The sequence below is a fragment of the Mercenaria mercenaria genome, chromosome 15 (genome assembly GCF_021730395.1).
Source record: "Mercenaria mercenaria strain notata chromosome 15, MADL_Memer_1, whole genome shotgun sequence".
Lineage (NCBI taxonomy): Eukaryota > Metazoa > Mollusca > Bivalvia > Venerida > Veneridae > Mercenaria > Mercenaria mercenaria.
Genome location: NC_069375.1, coordinates 47,691,178 through 47,708,386, shown reverse-complemented (window position 1 = coordinate 47,708,386; position 17,209 = coordinate 47,691,178). Strand labels below are relative to the sequence as shown.

Genomic DNA, 17,209 nt, shown 5'->3' with positions numbered 1-17,209 from the left:
CTTCCGTAATCCTAGCCTATCCTCATAGGTGTATCTAGGAATACGGAACTTACGTAATCCTAGAATCGGAGGCTAGGATTACGGTACCATAATCGTAGCCACTGCCGTCTTTTAAATCCTGCAGTTTGCACCCAAAAATAGACTTTACATCAGGTTCTTTATTCAACTTTGCCCAAATACCAACAGGGGCCACGCTGTCGATCGCCACTTGAGCCATTTGCGACAAAAAATTAAATGTGGCTCCGAAAATGTCTGTCTGCAAAACTATAAATATTGCCAGTTTTACAGCGTTTACGAATCAAAAGGTGTGAAAAATCGATAATCTGTGTAGACATTCTAGACAATCAACATATGTTATTGAAAGGGATGGAGCCAATTTGCAGAAATTTTATTTGATTAGGCAGTCAATTTGGCCTCATAATTTTATCATTGGAAAAAGCAGTGGCCCAGAGAAAAAAATCCCAGTGTGACCCCTGACCAAGCTATTTTTTGCCCAAATCACAGGCCTGGGTCCCTTCCCCTCCTGGTTAAAAAAAAACCTGCTGTAGACTGGAGCACAGGTGGCAGTAACATACCTAGGATAAAGTATGGGACCATGAGCCATATACATTTAAATATATTACAATTAGGCCACACCAAATTGAAAAGTTGTTCATCGGATTTTTTTCTGAAAAAACTGAGGCGGTGAGCGAAAAAATAATTTAAATATTTTTTTTTGGAGCGAGCGAAGAGCGAAGAAATATATTTGTCTTCATTTAGCTCTCGACTGACTAATAAAAACCTTAAAATAGAATGTATAGCCCTTTTAAATTAAAAAGTAAGTCCCCAGGGATTGAGAAAATCTGACCTGCAGACGCACAACAAAGCGAACTCATGAAAAAAGGTAATAACATTGGCATACATGTAATCAAATAATGTATGCTTTTGAAATTGCTGTTAGAAAATATGTAATAAACAACAATGCATAACCTTAAACCATACTCACGGGTGGTAAACGCGCAATCCAATTCCCGCTGGGAATACGCTTAAAATGGGTTGCGCAACGTCCGGTGCTGGTGTTGCGCGTATAAAAAGACGAAATTGAGGTATGTGAAGTTATGATTTTGCTTAGTATGAGACAAGTTTTCTCGAAAAAAGCAAAATGCTATTCGACACAAATATGATAATACATCATATGTGTAAAATATCTGGTTTGTAAGTTATGATTCGGCTCTATTATCACGAAAACTCAGGCGACAAGAAGCGTGAAAAAAGTATGAAATCAACAAAAATGGACGTTTCTGACCCCATATGCCTAATCTTAGAACATAAATTTTGATGCCTTTTATGATAACTCATCTGTTATAAAGTAAGGAATATATCTAAACTATTTGCTTCAAATCCTTCTTACAGGGACATAATTGACAAAAAATAATCAGGAATGGGGTTGCGCACCTGGAATGGAGTTGCTCGTATACATCATAATGTATATAATATATACGCGCAACTCCATTCCCGGGGCGCAACCCCATTCCCGTTTATTTTTTTGCCAATCTTTACCCCAAAAGCAACATTTCATTCAAGTTTATGCAATATTCATGACTGTTTTACACGTGTTTGATCATTAGAAGCATCACATTTCCAGAAAGAAGGCACAAGAGTTAGAAAATAGGCATTTTTCATGATTTCATGCTTTTTTGACAGTTCGAGCCAGCAGAGATTTCATGATAAAAGAGCTGATTTTTAAATTTAATAAGTTGGTATTTCACACAATATGATCTTTATTCATTTTTGTGTCGAATAGCATTTTGCTTTATTCGAAAACATTTGTAAATGTGTTATTATTTACAAAAAACAAAAACCCACCTACCTCGATGATGTATATATTGATGCGCAATACCAGCACCGGAAGCCGCGCAACCCATTTTTAGCGTATTCCCAGTGGGAATTGGATTGGGCGTTTACCACCCGTGCATACTTATCACATACATACTGACTTGAATATCTACTGCTATGAAAATGTAGCATTTTTAGCTGACTTTACAAAGTTTTTAATACATCAAATATCTCTATAAGTGTTACCAGACCTATTAAAGCTTTTGATTTAAAACTTAGAATAGTTATTTACTGTCAAAGTCTACAGCAGGAGAAACAATACTCTTAAGTCTGAATCTAGACAGAGTTGTGTCCCTTTTTAACATAGAATATTTTTATTCAAGTTTTATAATGACCAATAGCTCTGTTACTTTCAAAGCTTCTGACTATTATGCCCTTTTACTGGCAAAGCTCTGATTCAGAATAGGCGAGCATGATGTCTTATGTACAGCCCTTTTTCTAACTTTAAACTTTCATAACATATTGAATTTGTTGAAACAATGTCTCAATTAAGGTCTGAAATAGAGATTAAGGTGTATAAACATTAGTCTACTAAATGATTGGAAAATTTGAAAATCGAAACTGGTCTGAAAACTCACAATGTAAATTCCTTACCCCACCAATTTTGTATGCATTGCAAATGCTGATCATTTGGACAGGAAAAACAGAAAACAGATAGGTGGCATGCATCAATAAGTATTAACCCTTACCAAAATAATGTAGATTGATGTTATCAAATGAATTAGTATGTTTTTCTCCATCCAGTTTTCAAAGAAATAAATCGATTTTGCAGCATGTAATTTGGTAAACATTTGAAGAAAATGGCGTAACTGCATAAAGGGGAAATAACTTTAATGCAACTAAATATAGGTGTAATGATCTTTTATAGACAATGTGTGCGCAGTATGTATTTATTTTGATTAAAATCCATTTGAGAACAATCTGGGACTGGAATTATAAGCATTTATACACTTTTACGTCCGTAAAAAGTAGCGCACCCAAAATTTTTGGACAGATTTTTTGTAATGGGGCGAGCGCAAGCAAAAAACAAAAAAAAAAAATTTTTGTGTTTCTGAAAATATACGAGCGGGAAATCCGATGAACAAGTTTTTAATTTGGTGAGGCCTTACAATGTTTTCCTAGAAAAAAATGCCAAAAAGTCATTTTGAATTTTTTTGTGAAAATGAGCCATTAGAAAGGTGTGGACTAGAGGTCCCGTGACCAGACCCCTAGATCAAAGCGCTCAAGCACTGATGATGGCTGCTATTGCTGCGAATTAATTTGTAAAATATTGAAAAAAAGTGACATCTGAGGAATTCTTACTGTAAACTAGAATAATTTTGTTTGCTGAACATTCAGCTTTTGTTCCAAAATTAATGCTTTTTCACTACCTGTCATTGTTTGTAACATACAAACTGATTATTATTTAACGAAATGTTTTGGTCTTTTTGATTGTGACTTCTGAAAACTACAACATAACTTACACTGCAACGTTTTTTTCACTATAAATAAATAACATATTTTTTTTCAAATCATTCAGCTTTTAAGATTTCTTTCTAAAGCTTTTGGGCAATGCCTGCCATTGATTATACACACACTGATTTAGTCCTAACCAGATAGCTGTGGTTTTCATGAGATTTTTGTGAAAGAAAACACCACAAACATGCACTACAAATGTTCCTCAGAATGTCCGCTATACATAACAGCAGGATTCACAAAAGTGCTGGACAGACTGCCTGACATTCGCTGATTCGGTCAGACAAACTTGTAACTTTTGTCAAATGAGAAAAAAATCAAAGTATATTCACAGTTCCATTTGCGTGCATAAAAGCAAAAGCACTTGGGTAAACTTTCCTTTATCCAGACAAAACTGAAAAGTGGCCAATATGGCCTTATCTGTCTATGCCACAATTATGTCTATTCTTAAACTTACTAGATAAGATAAGATAAATTTTATTTTGAGTCGGCAAGACTAGTAACAATACAACATAAGCACTCCAGGTGCTTTTGAACTGACTATGTATTAACAAATTTATAAGGAACAAAAGTAAAAAAGCTGTAAAAGAAAGACAATGACTACAAGCATTAAGAGATCTAGTTTGTAAGATGAACCTTAAAACATTTCTGGCACATAACAGAACATAAGATGTCATGACAACAACAATTTAAAATTATGTAATAATGATAAATTAAAAACCATGTGGTAGCTGCTGTTCTAGGTCAAGAGATATGCTGTTCTTTGACAAGAGATATTTTATTGGTCTTGCTATAAAATAACTATGCTGAAAAAAAAAATTCGCTTAAAGAACGGTCAAATATGCCTTTTTATACCCCCACAAACAAAGTTTAGGGGTATATAGGAGTAAGCTTGTTTGTCGGCAGGTCTGTCAGTCCGTTGGTTTTCATGGGCATTAATTAGCACTTTATTACCAGAGCCAGGCCTTTTTTCATCAATTTGGGAATGCCACCGACACCGGTGGAATTGGGAAAATGCTTTTAGAAACTTGTCTTAATTGGGACAATTTGCAAATTACCAAAAATCTACATAAATGTGTTTTTGTGTGAAATATTAATGAATTAATTTCTGTAATTGTTCAAGAGTATTATGATTTACCTAAATATACATACAAATTAGCAAAACTATCTTAAAACAGCAAAAACCCTAAAAGGTATAATCATTTGGGAATTTTAAATTCAACTTTGGGGAAAAAACATACTTTTTAGCTCGACTATTCATAGAATAGTAGAGCTATTGGACTCGCCCATGCGTCGGCGTCCGCGTCGGCGTCCGCGTCCGCGTCCGCGTCCCGATTTGGTTAAGTTTTTGTATGTAAGCTGGTATCTCAGCAACCACTTGTGGGAATGGATTGAAACGTCACACACTTATTCACTGTGATAAACTGACTTACATTGCACAGGTTCCATAACTCTGTTTTGCTTTTTTACAAAATTATGCCCCTTTTTTGACTTAGAAATTTTTGGTTAAGGTTTTGTATGTAAGCTTGTATCTCAGTAACCACTTGTGGGAATGGATTGAAACTTCACACACTTATTTACTGTGATAAACTGACTTACATTGCACAGGTTCCATAACTCTATTTGCTTTTTTACAAAATTATGCCCCTTTTTTCGACTTAGAATTTTTTGGTTAAGGTTTTGTATGTAAGCTGGTATCTCAGTACTCACTAATGGGAATGGATTGAAACTTCACACACTTGTTCACTGTCATGATCTGACATGCACAAAGCAGGTCCCATAACTTTATTTTGATTTTTTACAAAATTATGCCCCTTTTTCAACATAGAAATTTTTGGTTAAGTTTTTGTATGTAAGCTGGTATCTCAGTATCCACTAATGGGAAAGGATTGAAACTTCACACACTAGTTCACTTTCATGATATGACGTGCAGTGCAAAGGGTCAATAACTCAACTTTGCATTTTACAAAATTATGCCCCTTTTTCAACTTAGGAGTTTTTGGGTTAAATTCTTATATGTAAGCTGGTATCTCAGTACCCACTAATGGGAATGGATTGAAACTTCATACACTTGTCCACTGTCATGAGCTGATAAGCACTATGCAGGTTCCATAACCCTATTTTACTTTTTTACTAAATTATGCCCCTTTTTCGACTTTCTTATTCATTCAAGCGACAAGGCTGTTAAATAGTCGAGCGTTGCTGTCCTCCGACAGCTCTTGTTTGAATTGGGATTACCTCCTTTTACCGGAGGTAGATTTATAGGGGAAAAAAGCCCTGAGAGCCAATGACAAGGTTGTTAGTTGGTAATAACTGATTTATTAGAAACTGGCTGAAGATGAAACTTTACCTGAATCTAAATGTTTCTTTTTTTGATGTTTTGAGTCAATGCTAATGATTGCAGGTAGACACACAAGACAGTAGATGACCTCCCTTGTATTGAGGTAATTATGTCAATGGTCAAGGTCACTGCACACATAGTTACATTTGTACATACCTAGTTGCCCTCCCATCAGGCCATCGTGAAGAGTTATGTATTTTACAAACAGCTCATGTTAACAGTTGACTGAATTTTTTTTTCAGAAACCGACATCTTGAAAAAATAGGTCTGAAAGCTCCAACAGCCTATAAAACCGGAACCACTATAGCTGGTATCATATATAAGGTAACTGTAAAATATGTTACGATACTCTGAAATGATGCCACATGGACTTAGTAATATTTAAAGTTGATTGTTTGATTATACTTTGGTAGAATTTTATTTCTTTAGTTAAAATTTTGGCTTGATCATGAATGTAACTAACTGAGCATCTTCAAAATAATTTTTTTAAGCAACTGACTATATAAGGGAGTTGATGAGTTTCAAATATTTTTAATTTGATTCTTTTGCAATCACTTTCCAGCTTAGAAGAACTAAGTAATTGAAATAATTGGAAATAAATTGGTTTTCAGTTGCAATTTTAAAGGTTTTTTTTTAAAGAACTGTCTTTCGGAGATGTTACAGAATAAACTGATGTATATGTGTATAGTTAAAATATATTTTGAAAAGCTTGGCACAATTCAAACTGATACCCTGAGTTTTTCATTTGCAGGATGGAGTTGTACTGGGAGCTGATACCAGGGCAACAGAAGACACTATTGTCGCTGACAAGAACTGTAGCAAAATTCACTACCTTGCTGATAATATGTAGTAAGGATCATTAATTAATTTTAGCACTTTCACTATTTCAAGTTGGCTAAATTCTCTAAAGCTTATATTACCAAGAAGCCTTATTTAAAAGGTGAGATCTTGCCTGAACATTGTTATAATTACTAAAAATGCCATAATTACTAAGTTGCAGCTTCATCCAAGTTAATTTTCTATTTTGTATTTTTATATAGTGGCACATTGTTTAGTTTTTGTCAGATTTTCTGCTTCTTTGAACTAATGAATTTACTATCTTTTTTTTCATTGCAATCCATTTATACCTACATAAAAGATTTATAATACGTATTGCAAATTTTGAAGTTGTTCTGTGAAAACACAAATCAAACTATAAGTTAACAATTCCTAAAACTTACTGCAAGTCAATTGAAGCAGCATACATGTAGCCACATTAGGCATAAATGTGATTCATTTCTTGAAAGTACTTTTGTATAATTTGACAGCAAAATGAATTAGACTGGAGCCCTTCAAGTGTTATTGCAACAAATTGTTAAAATGATTAGTGTGATTTAAGTTCTAAGACAGGTCAGTTGTACCCAAAAGTAGGTTTCATAGACAGACATTGTGTAGATTTTAGTAAGTCTATCAGTATATACTGTGTGGTAAATGAATTTCATTTTCATTAATGTTTTTGGTTTGGACTAAGACAGAAGTTTTGTAGGGATAATGAATTCATGTGTTTCAGATTTTTAACATGACAAAAATGGAAATTTGATTTTTTTTAGGGATTTGATTTCCATGAATTTGTGCATCTTCATTATCAATAAATTTCAAAATTAGTTCTCCACAAGTGTTAATGTATATAGAGATAACAATTATTGTATATTTCAGTTGTTGTGGTGCAGGAACAGCAGCAGACACAGAGATGACCACACAGATGATAGCGTCACAGTTAGAACTTCATAAACTGAATACTGGCAGGAAACCCAGAGTTGCCACCGCCAACAGACTTCTCAAACAGATGTTATTTAGGTAAAAACTGAAGTTTTATTTTATTGCTTTTAAAAGGATTTTATAATTTAGTGCAAATGGTGATGAGGTGAATTTTGAAACATGTCACCATACATCTTTGTATTTGTCAGACATACATCTTTTGTAATAGATCCCATTTTTACTTGCTTCTGATGCTAACTTGAGTATAATTGAGTATAAGGATATATACTTGGAGTCAAGTCAGTTAGGTCCAACAAAATACTGTGAAAAGTTTACAAAAGGAGAGGACTGCTGATATTCAAAATTTCTAGTTTACTGTTATAAATCTGATTTAACAGGTATCCGACTAGTTCACCAGAGCAATTGTGTGGGTAAAGTTACTGTGACAACTCATCTGCTCTCGGGGGCCTCTGTGGCCGAGTGGTTAAGGTCGCTGACTTCAAATCACTTGCCCCTCATCAATGTGGGTTCGAGCCTCACTCGGGGCATTGAATTCTTCATGTGAGGAAGCCATCCAGCTGGCTCAGTGGTTCTACCCAGGTGCCCGCTCATGATGAAATAATGCACGGAGGTGCACCTGGGGTCTTCCTCCACCATCAAAGCTGGAAAGTTGCCATATGACCTATAATTTTGTCGGTGCGACGTTAAACCCAACAAAATAAATAAATAAATAAATCATCTGCTCTCATATGTTCCTCGTACTTCTGTCCACTCTCTTATTTAAAAAAAACCCATCTCCTAAACATCTCAGCCAATATCAACCAAACTTCACAGGAATGTTTCTTAGGTTATCCTCTTTCAAACTTGTTATCCCCCGAGGAAAGTCGGAGGGATATAGTTTTGGCGTTGTCCGTCCTTCCGTCTTTCCGTCCGTCCGGAGCCATATCTAGGAAATGGTTGGGAATATTTATTTAAAACTTCGTATACATGTTCACCACTATGAGTTCTTGCAGCCCATCAAGTTTCAGACAGATTTTCCAAGTAACACCAGAGTTAAAGGTATATAGGGTACTATAGATATGGCAATTTCTGCATCATAACTTTTGATATATTTGACCTAGAACTATGAAACTTAATAGAATTTAGAGCACTATAATGTGGTTGTGCACAGACAATTTTGTATGGATTTCTTTTGTAACTTCAGAGTTATTGCCCTTTAATTGTCTAAAAATCCACATATTTGTACATAACAAACTTACCATTTGGCAGAATTTCATTAAATTTCTTTCATTCTTTTCTGTGAACATTTATTATAAACATGTGAAGTTGCGCACCCACACCTGGTCACCCACTTGCCTTGGTCACACCCCCTCCCCCTCCCAACCCCCCTCCCAACCCCCCCCCCCCCCAAAAAAAATTTTTTTTTTTCATTATTTTAGATTTTTTCAAACCTTCCAAGTTGTACCATTCCCCCACCTCATATATACATATATATATTTCCATTCCTTTTTTAAAAAAATTATTTGCTTCTTATTAACATCCTTAACTTTTTGCCGGATATATCTTTTTGCCATTCCTCACCACAAACCCTTTCGGCAGGGGATACCAATTCATCGAATTTGCTTGTTTTAAAAAATCAATCCTTTCAGAATTCTGATTGCCATGGCAACCGGAAAGAAAAATCTTCTAGTCAGAAACTGCTGGGCTGACACACCATTGTTCCTCTGGTGACCCGCTACCCGGAGTGTTCATATTATATTGATTCTTAAAAAACGTTGTCACCAGAGGCATCATCACTTGCCCCCAAGAAATGTCTGTTCGTCTGCCTGTCCTTCCATCCGTCTGTCAGAATTTGTGTCGTGCATATCTTAAAAAGTATTTGACCCAGAGTCATCAAACATCACAGAATTGTTATTTAGGACAGAAAGATGTGCACCTGGTGTTTTTTCTTTGGGATCTCAAACAGCCAGGCCAGAGTTATGGCCCTTGACTTAGTCAAAAATATGCATAAAAAGGGCCTAAGTTTGTGTTGCATGTTTCTCAAACAATATTTGACCTAGGTTCATGAAGTACAGTAGGAGTATTGTCCAGCATGTGAAGTTGTGCACTTGGGGTTTTGTTTGGGATTTCTATTGGTCAAACAAGAGAAAAATATGCATAAATGGCGTACAAGTTTATGTTGCATATATATAGATGTATCTCAAAAAGTATTTGACTTAGAGTCATAAAACATTACAGGATTGTTATAAAATATGTGAAGTTGTGCAGCTGGTGTTCTGTTTGGGATTTCACCCAACCAGATCTGAGTTACATCCCTTGATAAAGTGTTAACTTAGCTATGGAAAAGTCGCCTTAAAATTTTTATCCGAAAATTTACACGTCCGAAGCTCGTAAGTTTATCAGGTGCACGATCGAAACGCCATGAAAATTTTCATTCATGTTTCGATTCTCGTGCTTTAATAATGCCCGTTTCTTGCATCAACGCGTTCAGATTTATACATCTAATTGATATATTTATTAATCTTTATCAAAATAATACCAAACTCATAGATATTGGCGATCTTTTCACAATAATTTTGTACGGCAGTTGAGACGTCTGCGGAATCATATTTTTTTTATCAACGGCGCCGGGCAATTCATTAACAGAAAGAGGATTGTTACGTAGCATGTGAAGTTGTGCACCTGGTATTCTGTTTGGGACTTTTCTCTGAGCTAGACCAGAGTTATGGTTGTTTAGCAGAAATGTTTCTTGGATGGCTACCAAAGTTGTTACTTGTTTTGTCTATGAAACAATGTGTGCACTCTAGGGCCATAATGATTGCTTGTTTGACAACTATATGTAGAGGAGTATTATATTTTCTGATTTCAGATATCAAGGTTATATCAGTGCTGCCCTAGTACTAGGAGGGGTAGATGTTACAGGGCCACATCTGTATTCAATACATCCACATGGGTCAACAGATAAACTGCCCTATGTTACCATGGGTAAGCTGTTCTGAAACAGTTCTGTAAAAGTTATAAAGAAAACTTGAATTACCTCCCATGGTTGGAGGGGTCAGTATTAGCGCATTTTGAGAGGTGGACCTAGCAAGAATGTTATTTTTCAAAATGTTTCAGATACCTGAAGTTTTATCTGTCTACCAGCTATAATAATGGTTAACTGAGAAATTCAAGATGGTGTCTAATATTGGAACTACACTTGAAAAAAAATTAGGTGTCTGATATTGCCACTATATTCGCTGCTAGGAACACATGAAAACACATGGCTGCTCTTTGCTTACTTATGAATGTTAAATTAGCAGTTTTACATTTTCAGTTGTGAAATTTTAGGTGGAATCTTTAGGTTTTAAGCTCCTGTGGCTGCTTTTAAGGTCAGTGTATATCAAAGAAGATGATTTGTATAAAAATCTATCTAAGGTTGCTAAAGGTGCCAACGGAAGCATGTTTGAATAATTAAAATACTACCAGAAAAAAAGTAAGTTATTCAATCATACAGTTTTTCTTACCTATAATGTGATAATGTTATTTAATTTCAGGATCTGGATCATTAGCAGCCATGGCAACTTTTGAAGCAGGATTTAAACCCAATATGGAGGTACGCATACACAAAACGCTTAGCTATAAATAGGTTGGTGGTTCGTTTTCTGGCATCGTGCTTCAACATTTTTACTTGAACTTGCTCTGAAATTGCTGGACTAAATGACACCAGTTTTGGTCTGTAGCATCCTGTCGTGGACTTGTTTTAAAGTTTTATTCAAATGGTTCCACATGACCTTTATTAATAGAGACTGTCAGAGATTAAAACAGAAAAAAACCTTTAAACAACTTTGATGGATTTTCACCAAACTGGCTTGATTATTGATATCATCACTGCACAAACCTTTCCCAGATTTATTCTGATGGTTCAGCTTGACCTCTTTTAGGGGGCCACCGCAGCTAAAAATAGAAAAACCTGTTAGGATGTCTTCTCATGAACTGATTGATGGACCTTCATCAGACTTGTTCAAACGGTTGTTCTGGACCACTTTTAGTGGCTGCCAGGGCTAAAAATAGAAAACTCTTTAAACAACAGTTACTTCTCATGAACTGCTAGGTAGACCGTCATCAGACTGTCTGTAGCACACCTTACATAAACCTTTTTTCAGGTTTACCAAACTGCCTCCCTTAACTCTTTTTAAAAGAGACCCTCTGAGCTGAAAATAAAAACAAACAAAACTATAAACAACATGTACCTATTGATGGATCTTCTCCAAGCAGGAACCACCAGACGTAAAAATATCTATAAAAACATTTGCTCATGATGCCCTTGGTGGATCTCAAGCAGACATGACCTGTAGCTTACTTGGTCAGACCTTTCTCAAGTTAGTTCAGATGGCTTATACCTGACTGCATTTTTCGAGCCATCACATTAAAAAAAAAAATAATAATGATAATGAACTGCTGTATGGATGTTCACAAAACTTCTGTTGGCAGGACAGAATTGTTGCTGTTTCAAAAGTAGAGATGTTGGTATTGAACTTTATTATATACCTATATAAATTCTGTAAAAAATTGGCTTGTATTTCACAAGTTAATATGAACAGACAGACAAAAATTTCGTATTGTACCTTTTAAACTCCGTATTGTACCTTCCGTATTATATGATGCCGGACTATTTTCATAAATATGCATGACCCGACACATTTCTATAAATAGCGCACATAAAAACTTCACTAAGTTCCATTTAATATCAATAAACATTGAAGATTTCGTTCAAAAACAAAACAAGAATTAAAATGGTAAAGGTATATAATAAAAAGGTCATTATAACAGTAGCTACATCTGGGACTTTGTATTCGGCTCTCGTGGATTTTGCAAGGTTGGATCACACTGCGCTTGCGTGCCTTGTGAGATCCGATCTGGCAAAATCCACTCGAGCCGAATACAGAGTCCAAGATCAAACTACTGTTATAATAACCCTATTATATTGATAAAATGTTTGAATTAAATTTTTTTGATTGCATAGATATTTACCTAAATTTGAAAAAAAAAACTGAATTTCTTTGAATTTTTTCTTCTCTTTTCTTTTTCTTTTTACTTTTCTTAGTTAGAAAATCTCTGAATAACATACGTTATCTCACATTTTATATAAATCAGGGAAAAATCTTTTTGCAGAAAGCAGAGGCATTGAAGCTTGTTCGAGATGCCATTGCAGCTGGTATATTCAATGATCTGGGCTCTGGATCAAATGTAGATCTATGTGTGATAACTGCCGACAAGGTGGAATATTTGCGACCATACGATGAAGCTAATGTAAAAGGACAAAGGTCAGTAAAATTGAGATGTTTTTTTTTTTTTTTTTTAGAGGGGGCATCCATCAGATTTATGTCAAATTATCAGGATAAGAAAGGCACTCTCATTTGTTAGAAATTTCAAGTTAAAAGTAAATTTGTAAAAAGAGTGATGCTGTGAATTGTAAACAACATGTAGTTATAAAACCTCTTGTTTTTTTTCTATTAAAGAAATGTAGAAATGCTAAGTCACACTTAGAATTTGTTACAAACTGGAAGTTCAGCTGTTTTTACAGTTTGGCTTGTACTATTGAAGTTACATGTATATACTAATTTGTGATTGACAATGTTACTGTCACTTGTGAAAATGTACATCTGGAAGTAGACCTTTTTGAAATGTATCAGATGTTTTTCCTTTTCTAGGCAATTCCTGTTAATGTTCCTACCATGTTAATGCAGGTCTTAACATTCATTAAAATACATTTCTATTCCTCAAAAATGAAGCATATTGTAGTCACACTGCTCATAGTCGTCACTGAATACTTCCCATCTCCAATTTACAACCTGAGTATGACATCGTTATTTCTATTATTTGACATAGTGACCTATTTTTTGAGCACATGTGACCTAGATATCATCAAGATAAAAAATTCTGACCAATTTTCATGAAGATCCATTGAAAAATATGGCCTCTAGAGAGGTCACAAGGTTTTTCTATTATTTGACCTAATGACCTAGTTTTTGAAGGCACGTGACCCACTTTTAAACTTGACCTAGATATCATCAAGATGAACATTCTCACCAATTTTCATGAAGATCTCGTGAAAAATATGGCCTCTAGAGAGGTCACAAGGTTTTTCTATTTTTCGACCTTACTGACCTAGTTTTTGACCGCACATGACCCAGTTACGAACCTGACTTAGATATCATCAAGCTGAACATTCTCACCAATTTTCATGAAGATCCATTGAGAAATAGGGCCCTTTAAAGAGAGGGTCAAAAGGTTTTTTCTATTTTTAGACCTACTGACCTAGTTTTTGACCCCTTGGGGACCCAGTTTCGAATCTGACTTAGATATCATCAAGTGAACATTCTGACCAATATTCATGAAGATCTCATGAAAAATATGGCCTCTAGAGAGGTCAAAAGGGTTTTTCCTATTTTTAGATCTACTGACCTAGTTTTTAACCCCACGTGCCCCCAGTTTCAGAATTAAACCTAGATATCTTCAAGGTAAACATTCTGACCAATTTTCTGAAGATCCATTGAAAAATATGCCTCTAGAGAGGTCACAAGGTTTTCCTATTTTTAGACCTATGACCTAGTTTTTGACTGCACATGACCCAGTTTCAAACTGACCTAGATATCATCAAGTTGAACATTCTGCCCAATATTCATGAAGATCTCATGAAAAATAGGCCCTCTAGAGAGGTCAAAAGGTTTTCTATTTTTAGATCTTGACCTAGTTTTTAACCCCACAGGACCCAGTTTCGAATTTGACTAGATATCATCAAGATGAACATTCTGACCAATTTTCATGAAGATGCATTGAGAAATATGGCCTCTAGAGAGGTCACAAGGTTTTTCTATTTTTAGACCTAATGACCTAGTTTTTTTACCCTATGTGACCCAGTTTCGAACTTGCCCTGATATCATCAAGATAAACATTCTGCCCAACATTCATGAAGATCTCATGAAAAATAGGGCCCTCTAGAGAGGCCCCAAAAGGGTTTTTTCTATTTTTAGACCTACTGACCTAGTTTTTGACCCACGTGCCCCAGTTTAGAACTTGACCTAGATACCCATCAAGGTGACATTCGGACCAATTTTCATGAAGATCTTGTGAAATAAAATGGCCTCTAGAGAGGTCAAAAGGTTTTCATTTTTAGACCTATGACCTAGTTTTTGATGGCATGTGACCCAGTTTCCAAACGTGACCTAGAAAATCATCAAGATGAACATTCTGCCCAAACTTTCATAAGATCCCATGAAAAATGTGACCTCTAGAGTGGTCACAAGCAAAAGTTTACGGACGCACGGACGGACGACGGACACCGCGCGATCACAAAAGCTCACCTTGTCACTTTGTGACAGGTGAGCTAAAAATGAAGCATATTGTAGTCACACTGCTCATTAGTTACTTTGTCCATCTGAAATACTTCCATCTCTCAATTTACAACAAAAGGGACTTGAAAGAGCCTACACAAATGTTAATCATGGTGAGGTATGTTATCCAAGGTCAAGTTCACAGGCAAGTGCACTAACTCTTTCCTCCAGCTCACAGCCAAGGGCACTTACTCTTTGTGGTCTTTCACAATAATACAGACATGCATGTACTTACCCTTTAATAATGTATCATTTAAAAAATCAGTGAAACTCTATTAGTTTAATATACTTATTTACTGAACTTAAGGTAACAGACATATTGTTAATGGACAATTACATATTCTGGTATTGCACGTCAGCATTTCTAAGTGGTTAGTGCTTGCGTGCAATCACTTGGTCCTCGGTACTAGTTGAGGAATTCTTCAGTTACATATGGAGAAAATGTAATCAAACCAAAACTCCTGGCCTGGTCATTATTGCAGATCTATTTTCTTAATCTGAAAACTACAGGTCCACAATCTTAATCCAAAGACCAATAAAATAGAACAAATCTAATATTCTCATAGAACATAGAGTCAAATTGACAACCAAATATGGTCTTCTTTATTAATGAAGATGCATTCTTTGCTAAATAAGCTTCTGTACATTTGATGTATTGATCACCTTGATACATGATTTCTTGAGAAAATGGTCAGTTTTGATTCTTTTGTTTGTTATTTCTTTGTTTAGTCACTGAGCTTTGAATAAACCACACTTCTATAATTTCTAATATTTCATTACAGAGAAGGCAACTATGGTTTCAAGAGAGGGAGTACAGCTATAGTGAGCACCGAGGTGAAGAAAATTCCATTTGACATTGTTTCAACCCAAGTCAGTTCCACACCAATGGACACAGCATGATCAAATATAACAATGAATATGTGACTTTCAGCTGTATTGTTTAGTATCATACTCGTTTCAGTGAAAAAAATTATTAGTGATCGTACAAGCCTGTTGAATAATTAACGTAAGGGTTATTAATGCATTCTCACCATATATTCCCTTATGAATGACTACCTGGGGTCTGGGGGGAAGGGTGAAAGGGAATCATTTAATATTAAGGCCCTAAAAATGGTATATTTTCACATATTTGAGATAATATAAACTACAAAAGAAACTTTAATGAAGGAATTTTAACAGTTGATTAAAATTGTAAATTTAATATGACTTAAAATAATTTAAACAAAAACATTTTTTTGGAAATAAGGAGTGGGGGGCGGTGTTTATAAGAGTGAAGGCATTCACAAGAGAATATATTGTTGACTTTAGAGTGTGTTAATTCATATTATAAAGTTAGTTTAAGCATGAAGTACTTCTTACAAGGACAAGGTCTTTAAAATTGAATAAATGTTTAACTTGTGAAAACCAGTTTCAGAATACATGGGAACATTTTGTCATTTTACAAGTGCTATTTACACATTAAATTATGTCTAAAGCAATTGTGTTTGCTCTTTAATTTTCACACCAACACTAGAAGTCAGCCTAGCCTCCCATTTGTCTGCCCCTGCCAAATTTCAGACAATCTTTTTAGCCGTTTAAAACACACAGTATATGTCTTGATCATTAAGTGTGAATATTGTTACAAATTCAACATGTTTTAAAAACTACCATTGCAGTCAAATCAAAAAGTAAATAATAACCTATTTGAAGCTTTCAACACAATTTACTTGTCCAAGAAATAGGAGAACTGTCTGAGCTTGGTTATTCGTAAATTACAGCCAGACAAGTGTACATCGTATGTTTATGAAGTACTAGAATTAAAATAGACTAGGAGGTTCAATTCTGCTCGTATTCTATTGAAAGTTCAAGGCACTGGCTTAAACAATTCTTTGGTTCAAGACTTGTAATTTGACTGCATTCATTTTGCCTGAGAAGTCTTGCACGGCTATGAAAAATTGCACTCATTCTTGTATGATTTAAGTGTGTATGTTCAATCAACGTTTAAATACCATGCGCAAACAAGTAATATAACCTTGAGTTTCAACAATTTGTCAGAATGGAGATCTGTGGCTGGTGGTGTTCAGAAATTTACGAGCCAGCAAGTCTGTAAGTTGGTTGTGACAGAATATGAAGTCACTTCTTGTGTCGAGGGTCTAGGCATGGTTTGCAAAGCCATTGCTGCTTTTTTTTATAGGGCGGCAAAGTTTAAGGTCACTTTGGACCTCTAGACTGTAAATGGTTTCTGCTCAGTAACTTGATTACTCTTCGGTCTACTGCCTTCAAACTAAATAGGGATGACTGCCTGTAAATGATCCTTTTGTGTCAGGGGTTAGTAAGAGAAAGTTTTACAATGACCTTTCTGCTGTATAACTTGAACAAGCTTTAGTCTACAGTCTACAAATTTTGTAAGATGACTGCCTGTGGTCAGTAGATGACCCATTTGCTA

At 35.3% G+C, this 17,209-nt stretch overlaps 1 protein-coding gene across 1 annotated transcript in view; it reads left to right on the top strand.

Annotated features, from left to right (window-relative positions):
* LOC123552354 (proteasome subunit beta type-7-like) overlaps nucleotides 1-16,262 on the top strand; it is a 37,789-nt gene extending 21,527 nt beyond the window's left edge. The window contains exons 2-8 of the mRNA XM_045341964.2: nucleotides 5,914-5,995; nucleotides 6,423-6,520; nucleotides 7,367-7,507; nucleotides 10,278-10,393; nucleotides 10,945-11,003; nucleotides 12,563-12,714; nucleotides 15,567-16,262. Coding sequence (XP_045197899.1) covers nucleotides 5,914-5,995; nucleotides 6,423-6,520; nucleotides 7,367-7,507; nucleotides 10,278-10,393; nucleotides 10,945-11,003; nucleotides 12,563-12,714; nucleotides 15,567-15,684 — 766 coding nt within the window. The 3' untranslated portion in view covers nucleotides 15,685-16,262. The remainder of the gene's footprint in view (nucleotides 1-5,913; nucleotides 5,996-6,422; nucleotides 6,521-7,366; nucleotides 7,508-10,277; nucleotides 10,394-10,944; nucleotides 11,004-12,562; nucleotides 12,715-15,566) is intronic.
* The last annotated feature ends 947 nt before the right edge of the window (nucleotides 16,263-17,209 follow it).